General features: G+C 39.8%; 1 protein-coding gene and 1 long non-coding RNA gene across 2 annotated transcripts in view; one reads left to right on the forward strand and one right to left on the reverse strand.

Annotated features, from left to right (window-relative positions):
- LOC126252517 (surfeit locus protein 1) overlaps positions 1-26,232 on the reverse strand; it is a 64,193-nt gene that overhangs the window by 15,721 nt on the left and 22,240 nt on the right. The window contains exons 4-5 of the mRNA XM_049953416.1: positions 16,491-16,691; positions 15,917-16,084 (exon numbers count right to left, since the gene is read on the reverse strand). Of these exons, the coding sequence (XP_049809373.1) occupies positions 15,917-16,084; positions 16,491-16,691 (369 nt within the window). The remainder of the gene's footprint in view (positions 1-15,916; positions 16,085-16,490; positions 16,692-26,232) is intronic.
- LOC126252528 (uncharacterized) lies at positions 7,532-22,374 on the forward strand. The gene is made up of 2 exons (XR_007545846.1): positions 7,532-7,641; positions 21,184-22,374. It is a non-coding gene; the product is annotated as an uncharacterized LOC126252528 (long non-coding RNA).

Consider the following 26,232-nt stretch of genomic DNA (forward strand, 5'->3'; position numbering starts at 1 on the left):
CTTCTTCAAACCATCTTCTCTAACAGCACATGGGAAAAATGAACATTTAAATCTTTCTGTACGAGCTCCAATTTATCTTATTTTATTACAGTCATCATTTCTCCTTATGTAGGATGACAAAAGTAAAATATTTTTACATTCAGAGGACAAAGTTGGTGACAAAGTCTGTTAAAAGATATTGCTACCCCAACTCGTTTGTCATATCCGTGACACTCTTGCCCCTATTTTGCTATAATTCAAAACAAACTGCCTTTTTTGGACTACTTCGACGTCCTCAGTCAATCTTGTCCGGTAAGAATCACATACCGCACAGCAATACTCTAACAGAGGATGCACAAGCGAAGTGTATGCAGCCTCTTTACAGACCTGCTGATCTAAGTTTTCTGACAATAAAATGTAGTCCTTGGTCTGCCTTCCCCACAGCATTATCTATGTGAGTGTTCCAGCTTAAGTCGTTCATTATTGTAATTCCTAGGTATTTAGTTGAATTGACCACCTTTAAATCAGTGTGATTTACCGTGTAACCGATATTTAACAGATTTCTTTTTGTATTCTTGTTGATGACCTCGCGCTTTCCCTTATTTAGAGATAATTGCCTCTTTTTGCACCATACATATATCATGTCTAAGTCATTTTGCAATTGGTTTTGATTTTCTGACGACTACTAGTTTGTAAATGACAGCACCATCTGCAAACAATCTAAGAAGGCTGTTCACATTGGCTCCTAAATTGTTTATGTCTATCGGGAACAGTAGAGGGCCCATAACACTTATTTGGGGAATGCCAGATATCCCTTCTGTTTTACTCGATTATTTTCTGTCGCTTACTATAATACTGTGCCCCTTATGACAGGAAATCATGAATCCAGTCACACAACTGAAGCAATATATACTGTGCCCTTTCTGACAGGAAATCACGAATCCAGTCACACAACTGAAGCAATACTCCATAGGCATGCAATTTCATTAGAACAGTGACAAAAGCCTTCTGGAAATCTAGAAATATGGGATCAATCTGACATCTCCTGTTGATAGCACTCATTACTTTGTGTAAATAAAAAGGTAGTTGTGTTTCACGAGAACGATATTTTCTGAATTCATGTTTACTATGTGTCAATAGACTGTTACCTTCGATGTAATTCATAATGTCTGAATGCAGTATATGTTCCAAAATTTCTGCTGCAAATCAACGTCAGTAATATTGGTCTGCAATTCAGCAGATCAATCCTGTTTCCTCTTTTGAGTATTGGTGTGACCTATGCAACTCTTCAGTCTTTTCATACGGATCTTTCATCAAGTGAGTGGTTGTACATTATTGCTAAATATTGGGGACTATTGTATCAGCATACTCTGAAAGGAATCTGACTGGTATACAGTCTGGGCCAGGGGCCTTGCCTTTTTTTGCGTGATTTAAGCTGCTTCGCTATCTAGGTTACTCATGGTGACAGGTGTTCATGATTCAAAACCTGGAATATTTACTTTGTCTTCCTTGGTGATTGAATTTCCAAAACCATATTCAGGAACCCTGCTTTAGAAGTATCACCATCAGTAACATCACCATTGTTATCACACAGTGAGGGTAATGATTGTGTCTTTCCGCTGGTGTACTTTACATACGACCAGAATCTCTTTGGATTTTCTGCCAGATTTGAGACAGAGTTTCATTATGGAAAGTATTATAAGTATTTCACATTGAAGTTTGTGCTGCATTTTGAGCTTCTGTAAAAATTCACCAATCTTAAAGGTTTTGCGTTCTTTTAAATTTGGCATGCTTTTTTCGTTGCTTCTACAATGGTGTTCTGACCTGTTTAGTGTTCCATAGTGGATACATACCATCTCTTATAATTTACCTTTTATGTGTCTCTCGAAAGCTGTCAGTACTACTTCTTTGAATTTAAACCACATCTGGTCTACACTTACATATTCAGATTGGAAGGAGTGGAGATTGTCTCTTAGCAAGGCCTCAAGTGAATTTTTATCTGCTTTTTTAAATAGATGTACTTTGTGTTTATTTTTGGTTGGTTTGGATGTTATGGTACTCATTCTTGTTACAACCTTGTGGCCACTAATCCCTGTATTTGTCATGATGTTCACTATTTGCTCAGGATTATTTGTTGCTAAGAGGTCATGTATGTTTTTGCAACAATTTAGATTTCAAGTGGGCTCCTGAAGTAATTGCTCAAAATAATTTGCCCAGAGAGATTTGTCATGATGTTCACTATTTGCTCAGGATTATTTGTTGCTAAGAGGTCATGTATGTTTTTGCAACAATTTAGATTTCAAGTGGGCTCCTGAAGTAATTGCTCAAAATAATTTGCCCAGAGAGCATGATGATGTTTTTTACCTACAACCAGTTATGAACATGTATTTTTGCCAAACTATCTTTACCCTGTATGTAAGACAGGTAGCACACACCCATTTTGCATATACTGGGAATTTACTTTAGAATACATCATCACCAAAGTAAGTTAATGCACTCCAAATCATTTTTACCTTCTGTTCATTTCTTTCTCTACACGTCCACTCATATTTAGGCATTTAGGTTGCTGCCTGGTTTATTGCCAGGTTAAAAATCCAAAGACCCATTGTTTGAATCCATGCTAGACTCCCCCGACCCTTTCCTGGTAGTCATAGATGCAAGTAAAATAAAAACAAATACTGCTATGATATGTATTCCACATTCAACTGGCTGAGTGAACCCATTCTCAGGTCTGAAGGGGCAGCAATTCTCTAACTCCAATAAGACCACACCCAAGAAAAAGTTTGTTTTATTCAAACTACATCAATTTCAGGACAGCTTTATATACAGAAGAGCATTAACTATTTCCATTACATTAATGTTAATCTTTACTACCTTGTTTTCAATGTCCCTGTTATACATACATTGGAAATAATTTAGTTATAATAGTATCACAATGAGATTTTCATTGTTCTATTGCAGTTGAAGCAAACAAAACAATGGTTTTTGTTAATCAAACCTGGATCAGACCAGATCTGGCCATCCGTATACTTTGTTCAATAACACTGTTTAACCTCACAGGGCTCGTGTCACTCAACAGCAAAAACTCCTGTATATCAACTGACTAAGTCTATTTCATTGACTGAATTCCAAAGAGTGTCTTTGTCGCCAAAACGAGGTATGTTACTCCAAGAAAAAAGCAAGGAAGCTAAGGGTTTAATGTTTTGTAAGGAAAATGTTATCACAGCAGAGCATTGGTTTGTGTTGGGCACAGAAGTGGTAGGAAATCAGGATTCACCTTAATCAACGTTTGAAAACAACAGAAAACCTAAATGTGTATTGTCACATGTGGTGTCAAACTCCAGTCCTCTTGAATGCAAGGTGAATGTTATGCCACTGCATTACTGCATGCACAACTCTTTGGGTGCAATACATAAAGGGCTATAATATATTCCTATAGTCCTCACTCTCAACAGTTTTTCTGTGAACTTTCATGGAAGAGTTGACATCCATCTTCAAGATTCTCTCAGACCATGTTTCCCAGTGTTTCCTTACACCCATGAGACACACAAACCTATGACCATTCACACTACCTTTGTTTGTATGTATTCAAAATCCCCTTGTAAAATGTCAGTGCAGGGCATTAATTACTGAATAGTTAATAACTGTGCCATTTAATATGTTGGTCATTCAGAGAAGATACGTAAATTTTCACACACCATAGCTGAATCAAAAGCTATTTATTATACTGGAATTTGTTCTCTACCACACAATGGATACAAGTACATACTCTTTCTCCTGCTCAGCATATAGCTCATGTTTTAACTTCAAATAATAATGGCATCTGGTATAACCATTAGTATTCACAATTAACTTTAAACATAACACCATTACACTCAGATTAAAGTTACATTGTGATTGACAGATGGCATTGATGGGAAGCAAAGTTGCCGGCTCCTACACAACATTCCACGTGCTCATGCGACTGACAGTTGCATGTGCACAAGAAAAGAAACAAGTCATCTGCTGATCAACTGTTGCCAACAATAACAGCTATAAGACGAGTATTCAATCACATATATGTTGCAAAGTATCAAATTACCTAAATAAGTAGAGAAAACTGTAAGAGGTGAACACAGCTGAATTTTCACTAACACACTATACCACTAACGAATGCACACCCGTTATATCTAAATCACTTTCACCATATTCTGTGTAGTCACTAGAACTACTGCCAGAATTTAATGAAATAATAAATTGTTTTGTGTTACTTCCCGTGACACATTCATTTTCCCATGCTTTCATTATTATTTCCTTTGTGTCTTCCAACATTACGCCAATATGCCAAAGTTTGGTTTGTGGCACCCTTTGTCAACCTTCTTACTTCTGCCAGCAAATATATTTTGTTGTTACTTGCTACACAATCTCTGAGTTGAGTCCATATGAGTTTAATGGGATTAAAATGGCAATTATATGATGGCTGTCTGAGGATCCTATGGCCATATTTTTTTGTTGGTTCACCTACAACATACACACGCAAAGGTGTTTTTTTTTTCTTTTTTCTTCTTCTTCTTCTTCTTCTTCTTTTTTCTGAGCTACAAGATCCAGTGATTCACACTTTCTACAGTCGTCTGGTATGGAAATGTTTTTTATTGCAACCAGTCGCTAATGTTTTGTTTTCTGGAAGTTACTGCAGGTGCCTGGTTAAGGATAGTCAAGTGATAACTATTACTGAAGGTTTACTCGAGTTTTTGATGGCCCTTTGATACTAACAAGAACAACAGAATGATTCTCTGTATGCCTTTAGCTGTGAAGAAATCTTCATTGCATTCTAACGCATCAATCAACAACTCTTCACACACCACAGTTAGATCAAAAACTATTTCCTGTAAAGAAACTTATTCTTTACCACACAATGAATACAAAAACGTACTCTTTCTCGTACTTCACTTAGTGTACAGGTCCTCGTTTTAGTGCCTAGCAATTATACCATTTGATACGACCACTAGTTTCCACAATCATGCACCTACCATCTTTGAACACAACATCATTGACATACACTTATATTTTTCTACTTGTTCTTTTAGCATTCAGGCTATTGTTATTTTCAAAACTATTCCATTCTCTAATGTGGCACTTCAGCCACCACTTCGTTCAACATGCAAGCTGCCATTTGGCTAATACAGCCCAAAGATCACCCTAAAGCAACAGTATTTTTCAAACTTGTGAACATATGGTTCTTACAGAGTTAGACAATTCTAAGGAGGGTTGAACAATTGTTTTGGAAGCTATCTCCCTTGCAAAGTAACTGCACTTGCCTAATACCCCATCAGTGAACCAAAGTCACCTCCTACTTTACCTGTGACTGAGCTTATGTGATCATTCCATTTCATACACGCACAAATACTTACCATCAGGTATTTGTACAAAATTGTGACTCACTAATACTGTAGTTATAGGATAGTATGTTTTTCCATGCTGTGAAGCACAAAATTGTACATTTCTGAAACTTTAAGGCAAGTTGCCATTCTTTGCACCATTCTGAAATCTTGATATGGCTGAAGTTTGCGCAGTTTTTCCCTACTTCAGTAGAGACATCTGCAAAAGGTCCTTTGTTACCATTAATATTGACTTCTAGGTCATTAATTAACAAAATGAACAGCAAGGGTCCCAACACATTTCCCTGGACAAACCTCAGCTTTTACATCTATCTACAAATTTTATAACAGAGAGAATTTCGAACACATTCAGATTATTTAGCCAGAACAGTGTTTACACATTTAACTATGCTGTATAATGTGTTCTCCACCTTGGTTACGTATCATCGTATTTACCTAACAACTTCCTGAGGTTCCAGTTTTATTTTATTATTATTATTTTTTTTATTATTATTTTTGCCTCCCTCTGTCTTGATTTATGAAAACCAATGTATATATTGGTCCAAAACGGACCAATAACACACACAATAACACTGCACAATGCAAACAGCAACAGCAATCAGAAGTAGGTGCACCCGATTGTAAGTCGCTATCACTGCATCTCTTTATAACTGGTAGAGAAGTTTGTAGTGAACACAGGATCCAATTTGTGTATTTTTCCATGGACCGTTCAGCATAAACATTGGCTGCTGATGATCTACCTCTCTGTGGTGAATAACTTGTCTACACACAGAACTGGATTTAGGATTACGCTGTATCTTCACTAGGACTTTACTGTAATGGATGTGAGAGAACCCATAATCAGAGCTGACTTTCTCACACATTATCATTTGCTGCCAGACATCGCCGAAGCATGCCTCGGGGACAGCAACACTGGCCTATCTGCTGCCACATTTCAACACAGTGCAACTGTGCATGACGCCAAACTAATCCCGTCAACAGACACATCAAGGTATTGAAGCAGTTCCCAGACATCATGCAACCCCTAGTCGCTCCAGAATAAGAATGTCACAGAACAGTGCACTACAACGCCACACAGCTCCATCAATTTCATGTAGGTTAAGATGCCTTCTCCAGTTCATTATGCTACTGCCATAGCAGAGTTCAATGCAATGTTAAAGGAAGATATCATACACCCCTCCAGTAGCCCTGGTTGTTGCTCCTACACTTGGTGCCATAAAAGTGTGGCACATGGCGCCCATGTGAAGATTATTATGGCTTTACCACTAGAACATTGTCAGATCGTTATCCTATGTCCCTATTAAGAGATGACAATTACGCATTATGTGGTGCAGCTATATTTAGTGAGCTACACTGCGCCGAGGCCTACACAATATTCTGTCGCTGATGAGGACATACCTATGATGGCTATTGTTAAACCATCTGGCCTCTTCAAGAGCCTGTTCATGATGTTTGGCTTACAAATTACTGTGCAGACTTGGCAGCAAAGTTTTAGACTCCAAGCTGCAAGGTTTGTCGTATTGTTTCAAGTCCCTTGATGACATCGTCATTTTGTCAGCAACAGCAAAGGTAAACCAACAGCACTTACTCGAAATCTTTAGGCATCTAGATAAATACGGCAATGTATTAAAGACTGCCATCTACTTTTTTAGCAACCAGAGGTCACTTTTTGCGGCCATCTGATCTCACCAGCACGATCATTACCACTTCCGGAAAAAGTAGAAGCAATATTAAAGATCCCATGACTGGAAATGGAGTGAAACAGGCAGTGCCTCCTCCATATATGGGGGCTCATCATGCTGATGGCAGAAATAAAACCCAAGGGGGCTGTTGTAGCAGCAGACGTCAACACACTAATGACAAGTCGTCAGCTGCTACATGCAGTCAACCCTGTCAAAAGAGTTGATGCGCAGACCACCAGGAGCTCTGTGATTAAATTTCTCTTTGCTGCAGTGCGGACAATCTACAACTGTTTTGTTCCAACAAAAACTTCAGTCTGTTATTGATCAAGCTTAGCTGGTATATGTATCTTTTAACAATCACTGTCTCATTTTATTTATGTATATGGATTGCTCTGCTTGTGTTACAGTGACCTGATTTACTCTAAAATAAATGCTGTTCTTGACACGTCTGTGTGCTTCATATTCCATCAAATGTGCTATCAAACAGTCATGCAACAAAGTAATATAATTGCTGCATGAAAAGAAGAGAAATGCATAGAAGAAAAAGCACAAACTAATTCAAATATCATAATGCGGGAATGAAAAACATACTCTCACAATTGGTAAGTAAGTTTAGGGTTTACAGTCAGCTGCCAACAAGGCCATTAGGTACTGAACACAAGATTTGTGCAGGAAGTTGAATATGACCTGTTCAAAAGCACCATTGCAGCATTTATGTGTGATTAGAGAGGTCAACATTTACATGATCAACACTGTAACAGAAATATTTTGAGATGAATGTGGTTAAAATTTACTTGTGAAAAAGACAATTGTGAACTGAAATCTGATTGACTGCTCTTATTCACATTCATTCACACATCTCCACAAAAGCATACAAATCTTGTTGTAAATTCTATTGTTAATCTAAAGCAATACTGCAGTAGTTAAAAATAATCAAACAGAGAACCACAGCTGACAGCCATGCAGAAGCACACTACAATATTCTGCCTTACCAGATATGTAGTAGGTCAAACATAATATGCCAGCTTAAAACTCACACAACATTCATCTTAGAATCAGATAAAACAGAAGTAGTACACAATAAATTTGTTGGTTCTACCACTGGATGAGGAAAACATGCATAATAGAGGACACTGTCTTATATGGAAATGCTTTAAAATTAGTTACTGTATTCAATGCGAATGGGAGGAGGAATGAAAGAGTTGGATTTCCGGGTTCACTGATTGAAGTTGCTTGTTCCTTAATTCTAGCCACTCTACCTCCCACTGGCACATGACCTTGTACCTCAACAGGGAAGTGACAGCACGTCAAGGGATGGCATGAGCCATAAATTTCTCATTGAGGCTTCCTTAGCTGCATCATTTCTCTGATTTCCCGTTTATCCTGTTAGCCAGAATAACGATACCACCTATTGTTACCTTTGTAACAGGAGAAAATGTTCTAGGATATCCTGGACGTTTATATCTGCTGCATGCAGAGGACAAGAATAGTCAGAAACTCTACCTTGTTTAATAATATTAACATGATCAACGAAAGTTCTGGGGCCTTTATTGTTCATTTTGTATAATTGTATTAATGATCTTCCAAAAGTGTACAACATCAAACAACAGAAACTGCAGGTAGGAATACCAATAATGTCGGAAAAAGAGATAGGTACTTACCGTAGAGAAGACACGATAAGTCGCAGACAGGTACAATTAAAAGACACTTACATAAAGCTTTGGCCACAGCCTTCACTGGTAACACACACACACACACACACACACACACACACACCATTCATAGACACAAGCAAGCAAACCTCATGTACACATGACCACCAACTCCAGCATTGTGGACCAGAATGCAACTATCACGAGGAATGCAAGCACCAATCTTGAGGAGACAGGGAAGGGGCAGGGATAGTAGTGTACTGGTGGGGAGAGAGATGAATGCTTTCTGGTGCAGTGTGCAGGGACTAGAATGCCACAGGTGCAACATCAGGAGATTTGGGGCACAGAGATGTGGAAAAAAAGGAGGGAAAAAAGTGGAGATGAGCAACGAAAGACATGCAGATTCATTGGCAGAGTGTGGCAAGTAAACAGGGTGGGAGATGAGAATGGGGAGGAAACGATAGGACAGAGCAGGTAGAAACTGTAGAGTGGAGAGTGTGGCGACAGTATGTAACCATAGGTTGAGACCGGGATAATTAGGGGAGCGAAAAAATTGTTGTGAGGATAACTCCCATTTGTGAAATTCAGAAAAGCTGTTGGTGGAGGGAAGGATCCAGATGGCTTGGGTAGTGAAGCTACCACTAAAGTCAAGTGTTTTATGTTCAGCTGCATGTTGTGCCACATGATGCTCTCTTTTGCCCTTGGTCACAATTTAGTGGTGGCCGTTCATCCTGGTGGACAGCTGGTTGGTAGTAATATCAGTATAAAAACCTGTGCAATGCTTGCAGCAGAGATGCTAAATGACATGGCTGTATTCACAGGTGGCCCACTCCCAGAAGGGTAGGATAAGACTGTGACAGAACTGGAACAGGAAGGGCTGAGTGTGTGGGTTGGGCAGGTTTTGCACCTGGGTCTTCCACAGGTATATGATCCTTGTGGCAAGAGCTTGGGATTTGGAGTGAAATAGGGATGAACTAGGGTGTTGTGGAGGTTGGATAGGCGACAGAACACCACTTTAGGAGGGGTGGGAAGTACCTCAGGTAGGATGTATCTCATTTCAGGGCATGGTAATAGGTAATCAAAGCCCTGGCAAAGGACGCAGTTCAGTTGGTCCAGTCCCGGGTGGAACTAGGTAACAAACCTCCCTTGAGGCTGGTTATTGGAGGTGGTGGGAGGATTGGGAGTGTGGAGGAAAATGGAGATCTGTTTGTTGATTAGCTCTGGGGGTACCTTACCTTACAAACTTTATTTTAACCCACAACTACTTCTCTTTTGAGGGGAAGATATATACACAAATCTTTGCCACAGCCATGGGCACCTGCATGGCAGACTGCAACAGCACCCTTCTTATGGGCCAACTAGAAGAGACCTTCCTAGCCTCCCGAAACAGCATCCCCCAGTCTTGTTCTGGTTCACTGATGGTATCATCATGATATGGACTCAGGACCAGACACCCTATCTTCATTCCTTCACAACCTCAGCATCTTATTTCCTATCCACCTCATGTTGTCCTCAATCCAGTGTGCCACGTTCCTAGATGTTGACCTCCTCCTCTATGACCAGTCCAGCTACACCTCTGTCCACATTAAACCTGCCAACCACCAACAGCACCTGCTTTTTGATAGCTGTCAGCCCTTTCACACCAAAAAGTCACTCCCATACTGCCTGGCTACCCGGGGATGGTATATCCGCAGTGACAAAAACTCCCTTGCTCAGAATGCAGAGGGTTTTACCAAGGGCTTCACAGACACGCACTACTCCCACAGCTAGTCTGCAAAAAGATCTCCATTTCCCCCCACACTGCCAATCCTCCCACCACCTCCAATAACCAGCCACAAAGCAGTGTCCCCTTCATCACATAGTACCACCCTGAACTGGAACAACTGAACTGCCAGGGCTCTGATTACCTATCATCATGCCCTGCAATGAGGGACATCCTACCTGAGATACTTCCCACCCCTCCTAAAGTGGGTTTCTGATGCCCATCCAACATCCACAGCATCCTAGTCTATCCCTAGGCTAATCCCAATCGCAACTCCTTGCTACAAGAATCACATTTTCTCATTACACAAACTGATATTTAAAGTTTTGACATAAATATCGCACACATGCCTGCCTTAACATAACACTAAGAAAGACAGTTGTCATCCAGTTCTATTGCACCCCAGGAGGTTGGTGGAAATTACATTCTACTATATGTGTTTCACTAAGTATTAAGATGAAGAGATTATTTTTGAAGTAATTTATTAAGCCATGTATGACACCAGAACAATTCATTACCAGATCACTCCCATTATGTCCCCAGATAACAGCAGTTGTCTTCTGTATAGTTCTTACCATAAAAAATACACATTGAGTAGCAGACAGGTACAATTAAAAGACACTTACATAAAGCTTTCAACCACAGCCTTCATCAGTAAGAGAGAGGCACACACCATTCATAATTATTACATGGGATACAAGTAGCAATTTGGAGACGGCAGGGAAGGGGAAGGGATAGCAGTGTACAGGTGCAGCATCAGGAGATTGTGGGGCAGGGAGGTGAGGAGGAAAGGAGGAGCAAAACAGGGGAGGAGCAGGGAAAGATGGGGGATTTGTTGGTATAGTGGGGCAAATAAACAGGGTGGGAGATGAGAATGGGGAGGAAATGGGAGGACACAACGGGTGGAAATTGTTGGGTGGAGGGTGTGGGGACAGTATGGTACCACAGGTTGAGGACGGAATAATTACAGGAGTGAAGTTTTGCACCTGGGTCATCCACGGGTATATGATTCTTGTGGCAATGGGCTGGGATTTGGAGTGGCATAGGGATGAACTAGAATGTTGTGGAGATTGGGTGGGCAACAGAACCCTACTTTAGGAGGGGTGGGAAGTATCTCAGGTAGGACATTCCTCATTTTAGGGCATGGTGATAGGTAATCAAAGCCCTGGCAAAGGATGTGGTTCAGTTGTTCCAGTTCAGGGTGGTACTAGGTGATGAAGGGGACACTGCTTTGTGGCTGGTTATTGGAGATGGTGGGAGGAATGGAGATCTGTTTGCAGACTAGCTCTGGGGGTAGGCCATGTCTGTGTAGGCCTTTGTCAAACCCTCTGCACTCTGAGGAAGGGAGTTTTCGTCATTGCAGATACGCCGTCCCCGGTTAGCCAGGCAGTATGGGAGTGACTTATTGGTGTGAAAGGGCTGACAGCTATCAAAAAGCAGGTACTGTTGGTGGTTTGTGTGTTTAATGTGGACAGAGGTGCAGATGAAGCCATCAGAGAGGAAGAGGTCAATATCTAGGAGAGGGTGCACTGGGCTGAGGATGACCACATGAAGCGGATGGGAGAGAAGGTGTTGAGGTTGTGAAGAAATGAAGATAGGGTGTCTTGGCCCTGAGTCCAGATCATGATGATACCATCAGTGAACCAGAACGAGACTGGGGGATGCTGTTTTGGGAGGGTAGGAAGGTCTCCTCTAGATGGCCTATAAAAATGTTGGTGTAGGAGGGTGCCATGCAGGTGCACCTGGCTGTGATGTGGATTTGTTTATAAGCCTTCCCTTCAAAGGAGAAGTAGCTGCGGGTTAGGATAAAGTTACCTTACAAACTGTATCCTAAACCACAACTACTTCTCCTTTGAAGGGAAGATACATACACAAATCTGTAGCACGGCCATGGGTGCCCACATCACACCCTCCTATGCCAACATTTTTATGGGCTGCAGATTTTAATGGCTGCTTTATTACCCAAGCCATCCAGATCCTTCCATTCACCACGTGATTTTCTGAACTGCACATATTGGAGTTTTTTTCTTTCTCCGCTCCCATAACTATCCCACCCCAAACTACAGTAACATACTGTCACCCACCCAACAGTCCTCCCCCCTCCCCCTCCCTGCCCCCCTCCAATCACTTTCTCCCCATTCTCATCTCCCACCCTGTTATTTGTTGCACTCTGCCAACAAATCTACCAACCTTGCCTCACTCACCTCCTGTTTTTTCCCCACCTTCCTGCCCTGCAATCTCCTGATGCTGCACCTGTTGGCATTCTAGTCCCTGCGCACAGTATTTGTCTCACTCTCCACACCGTATACTACTATCCCTTCACCGCATCCTCAAGATTGCTGCTTGTGTTCCACTTGATAGTTACATTCCAACCTGAGATGCTGGAGTTGGCAGTCATGTGTGCATGAGGTGTGCTTGCTTGTGTGTATGAATGGTGTGTGTGTGTGTCTTTTACTAATGAAGGCTGTGGCCAAAAGCTTTATGTAAGTGTCTTAATTGTGCCTGTCTGCATCTTAACACGTCTTCTTTACAACAAGTACCAATTGTATTTTCCTACATAGTTCATATTTCTACATGGAGTTCCCATTGTTTGATATTGTGCAGTTTTGGTATATCATTAATATGAAGATGGAGATGGTAGAGCTCATCTTATGGTCAACAGCAATGGTGATTTTAAGATATGATGACCTAGTTGAGCTGTGAACAGTGCATTCACAGTTCAGTTGATACCACAGAATAGCCTTGCAGACTGGAACAGATATGTACAGTCCCCTCTGCATGTCATCTAGGTGAAAAACTTTAATATATCCAATGGATTTAGGCCGTATCCAATGGCTGTAGTCCTTAAAGTGTGATAAACATAAAAATGAGACCCAAAAACCTTTTCAAAATTGAGAGGTACTACATTTGGAGTACATGTTAGTCAAAAGAGCAATGGAGAGTACATGCAGGTCAAAAGAGCAATGGAGAAATTCACACAAACAAATTTCTCTGGTAAAAACTGAAAACCTGTGCTACCTGTATATTAGCTCATAGTTGCAACAGGCGATCACTCTTCCTGAGCAATGAGCAGTCACATTAAGACTTACGAAGTGCTGAACGTAGCAGTGATAGACACAAAGTATGAACATAAGAAAGTATATCGAAACATGCACACAATATAATTAACATACTGTTACATTTAAAACACATTTGTATGGACACAACACTCTTGGCTGTTTCTGCTTGACAGCCTATCACTAACTCTATTTCTGAGTAAAGATTTGGTAAGATGTCATCAAAAGCCCCTTTTTGGAGTTATTCGTGAATATTATATTTCAAGACATACTGTAGGCAATCTCACAATTGAAGGAAGGAAGGGGGGGAGGGGGTTGGGGGGCAGGAGGGGGGTGGAAGAGGAGACAGCTGTAAGGTAACCATACAGAGGTATAAGACGGTACTTTGCTAAATTATAGAATCTAGGTTACACACTGGTTGAACATGCATCCAGCATCTCAACTATGGAGCTTGTGTTTATTTACATGTGTGGTTCACAGCCTTATGCACACCCATCTGGTTGATGTTCCACTTGCATCAGGGGGCAGTAACTGGAAGAGGGAGAGTTGAGCATGATGTCTTCACCAGAAAATGACACCCCCTCCCATAAACACACACAAGCACTGAAGTAAAGCATTGTGTGTCTTCTGGTGACACAATGAGGCACTATACAATTTGCTCCTGGGGTAGATAAATGTACATTCCATATCACAGTGTGTGCAATGAAGGCCTCTGCACACAAGAAATATTACAAATGTGGTGGTTGAAGAAACTTTTATGTCTTCTTCTGCATCAGCAAATGATATGCACCTATTCACCTTTTATTCTTTGATTGTCTTCTCTTTCTGGAAGATAACAGGACTCCTCCATGCTTCAGTAGCCTCTTCATGCTTCTAAAGATCTCTAGTTTCTGTGTACTGTTGCTTCTCATTACCACACTGCCACAACACTTAAGGGTACAGTATAGTTCTGCAACAACAGGATATTCCCCCCATTACCCTGTTTTGGCAAAATTGGTAGCTTCCTGTGATGATATTATTTTTACTAATAATTTTTGCATCATTTTTAACAGCTCATAGTAACTGGGGTGTATCACATGTCCCACAAATTGTCTGCTAATGAATGTTTTGACTCAAAATCCACCATCAATTGATGCATAATGCACACTGAAGACAAGAGGATTTTTATGGAGGTATGTGTGGCGGTGTCCAAAGAGTGAGGCCCTAGACTAATGTTGGTACCTTACAATGGAGCCACAAGCTACAGTCAGTCATTTCCAGACAACCACGAAGGAGAGATGTCAGAGAAGACACACCCTCAAGATGTTCAGTATGCCATCACTGCTGGAAGTCTACTTATGTCAGAGCACAGTGTCGCTTGTCCACTCATTGATAGCTGACTATGATAGCAGCATCATCTTAGTTCAGATCTGGAGATCTGGCAGTTAGCTAGTATTATTATTCAGAATTGTGTACCAAAGTACACAATTGTTCAAAGTATTGTTCAAAGTTATAAACAGTTATTGTGTTCTGTGATAGTATCATTTAAATATATCGACATTCATGTGAACATTGATTGCTTCCAAGTTAAGAATTCAATATTAAAGAGTTTTACTGAACTTTATTCATATTTTATATGTGTAGTAGTAACCACTTGACCTTCTCCAGAAGAAAAGCTATTGAACTTTAATGTAGGCTAGCTGCAAAATACATAACAATATGTACTATCCTAATGATTAATGGTGTTTAAGTGACATATACTTGTTCTCAGTTATGGTTACAGACCCACCCCCTAAGTTTACTGTAATGCAGGTCTGGTGGAACTGATCAGCCCCTAGCTCAATGAGCCCAAGTCTTCTGAACTCAAACTCAACTTCCTGAGAAGCTTATCATTTGGCACAACCCTGAAAGTATACGTAGCTTATGAAATACTACTGACACAGTGAATATCCCCCCCTCACCTTCACCCACCTCCATTACTCCTGTTACTCAAGAGAGCTTGGGAGACAGCAAGGTGACACAAAATTCCAAGGGATCAGCCCCTACCCCTAACTCCCCCACAACCAAAGTGCTGGATTCAGCTCTGGTTTAGTGTCTTAGTCACTAAGCTATCTCACTTGGTCATTATTACAATTATGATCAGCATTTATTTAAATGGTAGGAGGCAAGGGAGGAGAAGGGGGTGGAGGGAGGGAGGAAGAGGAAGAGGAAGAGGAAAGGAGGGAGAGTAAACAGTAGCATTATCAATAGAGGGCTGTGGGAATATCACTGACATTTTAATTAAAATTGTACTTAGATACTGTTATTCTAGGACCGATATTTCATTGTAATAAAATGTATGTTTACACTTCAATTAATTACAAACAACGGTTCGGACTACATGACTCACTGAAAAGTGAATGTGTGCATAAAGTACTACATTCTTTACCTGTAGAACCATGCATCTGGTTTATTGGCAGGCATGAAAGGAGCTCTTTTTTCACTTAGCCTGACAAGTCCAGTAAGCTCCAGTTCTCCTTCTATCTGACCAGCTTCTCTGGCTCCTGGATTTTTCTGTTTACTGGAAACCCATCCACGGTTCACTAGAATTGTGGAACTGTAAAACAAAATGGCCTAATAAGGTGAAAGTAGGGTTGTAGTACACTTACATTTCTGCTGTACAATAAAGCCATTACTTTTTTATCAGCTACACCAGCTATATTATGACAACACATAAATGAATCTGTAAAAAAAAATTACAACTGCAAGAGGTATTAGGTACCTTGCTTCATACATCTACATACAATGCCTAACATATTTCTTTCATATAAATTTGTAGTATTGATTTCTGAGACTAATGAGCCATTAGTGCTCTATTGGATTACTTCTAAAACAAATTTAAGTTTTCAAACCTCACAATATTCTTATAAGATCAACTACAATTTAAATACACTCACCCTGTGTTTTTCTATACTATTTTCAATCTCAGTAAGAGAAACATTTATTATACATGTAAAACTTACTTTCTGTCACTCAGTATGAAAGGTGTCACCACACAGTATCCTCCAGACTGTCCTTTGGTATTTTGTGACATAAGACTACCTTGATTTGCTGCATCTCCATCCACAATAAGTGATCGAGGCCCCAAATACAGCTCATGTGAGTGATCGAACCTGCCCTTCACTCGCACAGGATAATATTCCATCTTCTCCAGCTCAGAAAGGCTTTACTTCCAACAGACATGCAAAAGCAGGTGTACAAGTTAGAACAAAAAACTGTGAATTAGCACTGCAACTGTTGCAACACTAGTTTAAAATTTATATTACAGGGCTGTGCAAATACAATGAATATTGAATTCCTTAATTAATTGAAAACTACCACAATATTCTAGGATGGATCACACAAATGTTTTGAATGCAATCCCCTTGTAGACAGACTGCATTGCATACTATGTTTTTGCATTTTATGAAGTGAATAACTGCTTTACTTGACATTTAAAGTAAGTTGCTAATCTCTGCACAATTTTGAAAACTTATTAAGATCTGGCTGAATATTTGTACAAATGTTGTAGGAAAGTTCTAACAAATTAAAAATATTTTTGGATTAAAGGAGACCACTCACCGAGAAGCAGAAGTTATGACTCAACAATCCCGAATATTTTAACATCTTTTCTCAGATACTTCATTAGAGATATCTGCATAATCTGCAGAGAATCTGAGGTTTTATTAATATTACTGAGCAGGACACTAATACAGACTGACCATTTTAAGCAGGAGAGCAGCATCCCTCAAGGGAGTTGTTGTTGTTGTGGTCTTCAGTCCTGAGACTGGTTTGATGCAGCTCTCCATGCTACTCTATCATGTGCAAGCTTCTTCATCTCCCAGTACCTACTGCAACCTACATCCTTCTGAATCTGCTTAGTGTATTCATCTCTTGGTCTCCCTCTACGATTTTTACCCTCCACGCTGCCCTCCAATGCTAAATTTGTGATCCCTTGATGCCTCAAAACATGTCCTACCAACCGATCCCTTCTTCTAGTCAAGTTGTGCCACAAACTTCTCTTCTCCCCAATCCTATTCAGTACCTTCTCATTAGTTACGTGATCTACCCACCTTATCTTCAGCATTCTTCTGTAGCACCACATTTCGAAAGCTTCTATTCTCTTCTTGTCCAAACCATTTATCGTCCATGTTTCACTTCCATACATGGCTACACTACATACAAATACTTTCAGAAACGACTTCCTGACACTTAAATCTATACTCGATGTTAACAAATTTCTCTTCTTCAGAAACGATTTCCTTGCCATTGCCAGTCTACATTTTATATCCTCTCTACTTCGACCATCATCAGTTATTTTACTCCCTAAATAGCAAAACTCCTTTACTACTTTAAGTGTCTACAGTAAAGCTGCATGTCCTCGGGAAAAATTACGGCTGTAGTTTCCCCTTGCTTTCAGCCGTTCGCAGTACCAGCACAGCAAGGCCGTTTTGGTTAATGTTACAAGTCAATCATCCAGACTGTTGCCCCTGCAACTACTGAAAAGGTTGCTGCCCCTCTTCAGGAACCACATGTTTGTCTGGCCTCTCAACAGATACCCCTCCGTTGTGGTTGCACCTATGGTACGGCCATCTGTATCGCTGAGGCACGCAAGCCTCCCCACAAACGGCAAGGTCCATGGCTCATGGGGGGCTCAAGGGAGTGTTCCAAGTATAATGGCATTCACCAAAGCAATGAGCAGTATTACGATCTTGGTGAGAAGTTGCATATAGTATTCCTTGTTTGTGGATGACTCCACCATCTTCTGTGCATCCTCAAACCTTGCAACAGCCACTCCGTTATTTCATTTGACGACCAGGCAGTTGGAGAAATTGTCAAACAGCACAGGTTTTAAATTCTCTTTGGAGAAAATTGTTTGTGTTGATTTTAATTGCTTGCACACTCTTTTTAATTTACCTGTTTTGAAACTGGGGGATACTGTTCTCACTTTTATAGAAAAGATGAAGTATCTGGGCCTTGTTTTAGATGAGGGGCTATGTGGCTGCCACAACTTAAAGAATTAAAACTTAGATGCTTTAACACTTTAATCACCCTTAAGTGTGTCATAGGTCTTGTGGGGCTGACAGGGCATGTCTGCTCCAACTTTATAAAACCTTAGCATGACCATGGCTTGAATAAGGATGTCAGATTTCTATACCAGCCAGACCTTCGTATCTCAAAATCCACAATAAGGTTCACCATGAGGATATTAAGACTGTCAACAGGCACTTATTTCATGAGTCCAGTTGCTTGCCTGTGTGCCGAGGCTGAGCCTTCACTGTCTGTTCAATGTCTTCTTGTGGTATGCCAAGCATATAGGGATGTTTCCACGTCAATTGCCCAACTGCCACAGGAATGTTATTCCACAACTACCTGTGGGCAACAAAGCCATTTGGGATTTGAGTGAGGGAGATCCTTGAGTTATTACATGTGGAGGGCATTAAAGTCCACAGCCAGAGATGGAGTAGAGGACCCACTGGCTACTACAGAGTTACCACCTCAGACTGTATTTTTAAACTTAAATTTAATGAGATTTTAAACTTCCAAATGAATTTTATTGGTGTTTACACAGATGGGTCTAAGCAGGGGGTTTTCATTAGCTGCTCCATCATGTTCACTAATATTGTTCTCAGGTAGTACTCCCAGAATGGTTTTCATTTTACTGTGCAAAACTTTTTGCTATCCTGAGGGCACTAGAGCAGTGTGATGGTATCATAGTAAGAAATTCCTCACTGGCTCTGATTCCCAAAGTGCACTTCTTGCTACTCATCAGATGTACCCAGAACATAGTAAGGTGCAGTAAGTCCAGAACACTCTCCTCCTGTTTCAAAGGTAGGAGAAAGAAATCATTTTCTGCACGTACACGGTGATCCAAGGAAATGAACTTGTTGATGTGATGGGCTGCCAAGGAGGCTTGCTCCCTTCCACCACCTGCTTGCTGTTATCTGCAGATTGTAACCACATATGTTTCCCAGAAAACTATATGATGGTGGAAGGCTCAGTGGCTGGATGTGAGGGGGTTTTACCTGCTGATCATGATGAGCTGAATTAGTAGCCCTTAGAGGGCTTGGAGTGAAAAACTGCCCACCGATACATGGCTTTCTCTTTCATCGTGAAAAACCCTAGTGTATAACAGATGTGGAACACAGCTTTGGGCACAACGTATTTTAATTGAGTGTGTTTTATATGATGACCTGAGGGTAGACATGGGTCTCCCACAGGACCTGCCCCCTATTTTAACTTGTAATGAGGTGAGTGTTTTAAGATTTTGTATGATATTGGGTGTGAGATTTTAATGTGTTACTGATTGGCTCTGTAAGTCACATTCGAAGTAGTCACCTGGCCACAGCCATCTGTCATCTTTTTAACTGCGTCTGTACTGGTATTTTATCCTTGTTTTTATCTGGTATCTCTGCTATGCTTTGTCTGGCTTTTAGTTGGTTATTTGTAAATCTCTCGACATAAAAGTTGTACAGTAAACTCCCGTTTATCCTAAATGATCGGGATGGCGGCCGGTTCAGATAACGAAAATTTCAGATAAACCAAAGTCCCCCTGTTTTCACATGTGAACCACCCCGAATTGCGTCAGTACCACAAAATATGATCGTAAAAGGTGTGTAGGGTACGTAGAATGCCATTGATATGGTTGTGATTAACTCTGCATGTTTTTGACTGAAAAAATTGTTTTGACATTCTCCTCAGATCATTAACACTTAACTTAAATTTCATTTGCCTGAGGTTCATTGATGATTGAACACTGAAGTTTCAAGCTTCACAAAATTTATTTACATTAGTTGACAACTGAACTGCACACACCACACGTAAACAAAACACTGACTGACTGACTGACTGACTGACTGACTCTCTCGCAGCATCGCTGCGTGACTTTATATAGAATTTTAACAATAAATTTCAAAATAACACATTATTAATTTTGTACAATTTTGATGTCAAAATTAAAATTTACAAAACATAAGGAAACTGATGTTACAGATGTTGAAAGATGTATTGGGTCTTTCAAATGAAACCTCCCTTTACTGTTTTAGTTGACTGGGCTACTCATTCATTCCTCTGAGTGAAACTAGTCTGTAGTACTTTCATTGGTTAAATTAAAGTAGTGTACACAAATGGGGTTCATATAGCCCCAAAGGAAAACCCCAACCCCAGACATATGCGATAACAGCTCGAGGGGTATGCCAAAGTTAAAATAAGCATGTGTGTTCACTTAATTATGTACTGAATATATTAATTCTCCTGTCATCATTTAAAATTGATTAATTCATTACTGAAGTTTAGGTTGTTTCAGATGTAATTAATGCATGGATAATTTAAGTTAATAACATCATCTCTGCTGGGCCCACAGCTTGCATAAGGTTGTAGTATGACATCCTCTTTATACTTTTAACAAAATTAGCTGCAAATTGTTTATTTCTTGATGATTACATAGGTTTATAACAAGCTGTTTCAGCACATGCACCATTTTCAAGTGCTCCTGTTGACATTATATTTATAATCATTTTATTCTATGTCTATTTAATAGTAATATGCGATTTTGTTTTATATAATACAGGGTGCATCAAAAAAATGTATACACACTTTGAACTGTCATAGACAATTTATTTCCCGTTCTACGAGGTTAAATATCTGTGAGAAAGTAATGTTATGTTTCTTCAACAGGTGGCAGCAGTGGCAAGGAAGGAACTGCAACATGGCGGACGTGCGTTTGAGCTTTGAAGCGCGAAAGCAGATAATTAAGTGGTGCTGGAAGTTTGAAAATGTAGCTGTGGTTCGAAGACAGTGAAGAAGTGAGTATGGTACAGAACCACCTTCAAGGTTAACAATTACACGTCTACAAGACAAATTCAAAATTCATGGAACAGTGTGTGATGTGCATAAAGGTCGATCAGGGCGACCTCGTACAGCTACAAGTGATGATTTGACAACTGCGGTCTTGGAACTGTTTCAGCATTTGCCTCAAAAATCATCAAGGCAAGTGGCATGTGAGAGTAATGTAAGTGCTAGTAGTGTGCGCATTCTGAAGAAAGGCAAGTTTCGTGTGTACATTCCAAGGCTGGTGCAATAGCTAAGTGACGACGATCCAGATCGAAGGTTAGAATTTTGTGAATGGGTTCAGGAGATGGTGAGGCGTGAACCTGGATTTATGGGTAGCATATTTTGGTCGGATGAAGCCCAATTCAAACTAAATGGAACTGTCAATAGGTACAATTGTGTGTACTGGGCTGAAGATGATCCTCACATTACAGTTGAAAAGACTGTGAATTTGCCTGGTGTAAATGTGTGAGGTGGTTTGTCTGCAAGGGGACTCATTGGGCCTTTCCACTTTGAAGGTACTGTTACTGGAGAAATGTACCTAACAATGCTTGCTGACTCCATATTCCCTGCCATTCGTGCATTATACGGTAATGATGAGTTTTATTTCCAACAAGATGGCGTCCCGCCACACTATCATAGGGACGTACGAGCATACCTGGATCACAATGTGCCAGGCCAGTGGATAGGACGCAGGGGACCAATCGAGTTTCCTGCACGCTCTCCAGACCTCATGCCGCTGGATTTCTTCTTACGGGGCACAGTAAAAGATGAGGTGTACAAACGTAAATCACGTAACCTGGACACACTTGGAATGAGATTCAGGCGGTGTGCACAGAAATCTCATTGGACACTTTGGTACGATGTTCGGAATCAGTGGTGACTCGTACTCAGAAATGTATTGATGCTGAAGGCCACCAGTTTGAACGTTAATCACATTTGCAAAGTACATTTATTTTTCCAATTGGACTTTAAGCTTTCCATTTCCAGAAATTTAACATTGTAGAATGGGAAATAAATTTTCTATGACGCTTCAAAGTGTGTATACATTTTTTTGACACTCCCTGTATTTATGTTTAGATGTAGTGACGTCCATACAATATCTTGGAACATAATTTCTTTTTATGTACTATGTTGTTAACATAGTAACGCAACACCATAAATGAAAACAATGGATAACATCATGACTGCTCATCGATATAATGTGCAATATATCTGACAAAAAAAATATCCTATAATTTACTTGTGAACATAAAGCACCATTGGAATAATCCATCATTTTACAAGCGTAAAAAAACATGAAATTTCTATAGAAAGTAAATACGTGTCTTATGTCAAGAACATGGTACATAAAAGAACTTACCACATTTTACAGACTATGAAATGCACTTTTTTCTTTGAAAAGTTGTCTCCAAAATTCAGGTTCATCTTATACTCTAAATTAATATAAAAATGTCCAGTGTTTAATATAAAATTCCCGCCAGTCTTAAAAATGGCCATATATTTGATGTCACAGGAAACCTATCTCTACCTGGCAACACGATTCAACTGGCATCAGCAGTGCACCGAAGGCAACAAACATGAGTAGCGGGGATTCACAAGCTTGCTAACACTGTCTCCCTTCTGCCCCGCCATCACAACCCCACAAAAATGTCTAGCCTAAGACGTGTCATTGCGGTCTACCATGCCGGTGAACTTGAATTGAAAGTGATTTGTGTTATCGATAACATAACAATGTTTTTGTTAACAGCTAGTTTTATAACTGAAACAAATAAAAGGTATTCTTATGATAGTGGGCTATAAATTGAAAGTTATAGCATATGCAGGACAACATGAGAACAAAGCAGCTGACCTGCATTTCAGCCCTCCACCAACAGTAAAAAAAAACACATTTTAGGGAAAAAAAAGAGAGAGAGAGAGAGAGAGAGAGCGCTATTGTGGAACTCAACAGACTTTATGGATGAAGTTGGCTGGTGCTATAAGTTTATAAAGCATCATAAACTTATTATGCAAACCAAAATCAAAATATCTCAGAAAATGCCACAAAAGTATGAAGAGAAAATATTATCTTCCCATCACTTTATTATCCAACATAGAAAGAAAACCAGTGTGAAACTAAGCCAAATAGCAAATATGGACAAAACTCCTCTGACATTTGATGTGTTGAGTAACAGCTATTGTCATGAAAGGTGCTAAAACTTAACTATAAAAACAAGTGGATATGAAAAAAATGCACTACTCTGTTGTCAGTTCACATTGTGCTGACGATACTAAACTTAACCAATGATCATTTTCAAGGGAAAAGCAATGCCAAAACCTCCTGAAATACCACCAGTAACAGTTGTTCACATACATAACAAGGGATGGATGGATGACGCTATGAAATGGGTGATGGTATGAAATTATGGATTAACAAGAGTGTTGGAGGGAAAGAAAGGTGGTTTATTGAAGAAGAGTTCTCTTCTTGTGCTATATCAGTTTAGCAGCCATTTGCAAAATTCTGTTAAAGAGAAATTGAGACGGGGAAGTACAGAGCTTTCTGTTATTCCAAGAGGATTTACTTCACAACTGCAACCTCTGGATGTTTCGATAAATAAACCATTTAAAGTGTATATGAGAGAGGAATGGAACAAATGGACGATGGATGAAACCCAACATGAATTCATGTTGAAGGAGCTTTAAAATGACTTACAATCAAACAAGTGTGTCAGTGGATAAATCAGTCGTGGTGTGGAGTGAGAGAAGACATTTTTATAACATCTTTCAAGAAGTGTGGCATAAGTAATGCTCTCGATAGCAGTGAAGACCATCTTATAGTCGAAGAGGATAATGATGAAGAGGAAGAGGAAGAAGAAGAAAATTCAGCTGATGGTTTTCATAGATTTTAGAGGTCAGCTCGGTTTTATAAGCTAAGAATGTTTTTTAATCTGGTTTCAATCTAATAATAAAAATGGTAAAAATGTTATTAAAAAAACTGCTTAAAAATTAGGGTCATCTTATAGCCCATAAAATATGATACATTGTAAGATGATTTACAGATGTCATTCCATCTAGATGTAAGTATAATATAAGATAAATCTCATAGTACTATTACACTGACATTGGAATGAGCCATAATTTAATGACTGTAAAATAAATAAATAAATAAAAATAAAAGGAAAGAAATTAATTTCACCATTATTCTTCTATAGGAAGTAAATATGTGATCTATGTTAACAACATAATACATAAAAGAAGTTACGTTTCAAGATGTTTTATGGATGTCACTCCGTCTAGATGTAGAATAAAATGTTATAAACGAAGGTAATGTCAACTTGACCACTTGAAAATGGCACACATGCCAAAACAGGCTTGTCGTGAACCTATGCAATCAACAAACAATATGCAATCTGCAGCTAATTTTGTCAAACTTATAGGGAATTAAGCTGATGTTTCGTTGGGGTACAAAACTGAGCATGTAACTTCGCTCAGGGGAATGTGAAAAAGAAAGAAAAAATTGACAAATTTTAATGACAGCTAGCATTCTGTTCTAATGAAAAATTGTGCTCATCATAAGTTAAAAATCATCTGAATTCAGATCCTCAATATTTAACAGATGTTTATTTGTGTGGTAAGTAGTTATACTGGACAGTAAATTATATCATCACCTACACAGGTACAAATCACACCCCTGCTCACAAACCTGTTTATATTTCACAGCTGGTGAAAAGTAGCAAAAATAGTACTTCATAGGTATGAAGAAGTACTGTTATCATTCACACATCAGTACTTCAATTCCACAGTTAAGCCTATACTGATACTGCCAATACTGTAAATAGTCTGTCACAAAGTCTGTACTCCTCTGAACCGCAGTGGACGATAACAGGATTCCATTGACCTCTGGCACATTCAATCCTGTGGGGGAACAATTGATCATTTTGGTGTTATTACACTGAGGTGTCAAAAATCATGGAATACTGATAGTATGATTTCCGACTTCTTTTGCCCTGTGTAGTGCAGCAACTCGATGTGGCATGGACTCCACAAGTCATTGGAAGTCCCCTGCAGAAATACTGAGCCATGCTGCCTCTACAGCCATTTATAACTGTGAAAATATTCCCGGTGCAGGATTTTCCACTGTGTCCCACATTGGGTGATTTGGGTGGCCAAATCGTTCACTCAAATTGTCCAGAACGTTCTTCAAACAAATCGCAAACAATTGTGGCCCGGTGACATGGCACATTGTCATCCCTAAAAATTCCATCATTGTTTAGGAACATGAAGTCCATGAATGGCTGCAAATTGGCTCCAAGTAGCTGAACATAACCATTTCCAGTCAATGATTGGTTCAGTAGGACCACAGGACCCAGTCTATTCTGTGTAAACACAGCCCATACCATTTTAGAGCCACCACCAGCTTTCATAGTGCCATGTTGACAACTTGGGTCCATGGCTCCTTGGGATCTGCACCACATTCGAACCTTACCATCAGTTCTTACCAACTGAAATTAGAACTCATCTGACCACGCCCTGGTTTTCCAGTAGTCTAGGATCCAATCGAGATGGTCACAAGACTAGGAGAGATGCTGCAGGTGATGTCAAGGTGTTAGCAAAGGCACTCGCATCTGTCACCTGTTATCATAGCCCATTAACACCATATTTTACTGCACTGTCCTAACGGATACATGTGTCGTACATCCCACATTGATTTCTGTAGTTATTTCAAGCACTGTTGCTTGGCTCTTATCACTGATAACTCTATGCAAACGCTGCTGCTCTCAGTCTTTAAGTGAAGGTTATCAGCCATTGTGTTAAGAGGTAATGCCTGAAATTTGGTATTCTTTGCTCACTTTTGACACTGTGGATCTCAGAACATTTCCAAAATGGAATATCCCATGCACCTACTTCCACTACATT

Source organism: Schistocerca nitens, chromosome 1 (genome assembly GCF_023898315.1).
Source record: "Schistocerca nitens isolate TAMUIC-IGC-003100 chromosome 1, iqSchNite1.1, whole genome shotgun sequence".
Lineage (NCBI taxonomy): Eukaryota > Metazoa > Arthropoda > Insecta > Orthoptera > Acrididae > Schistocerca > Schistocerca nitens.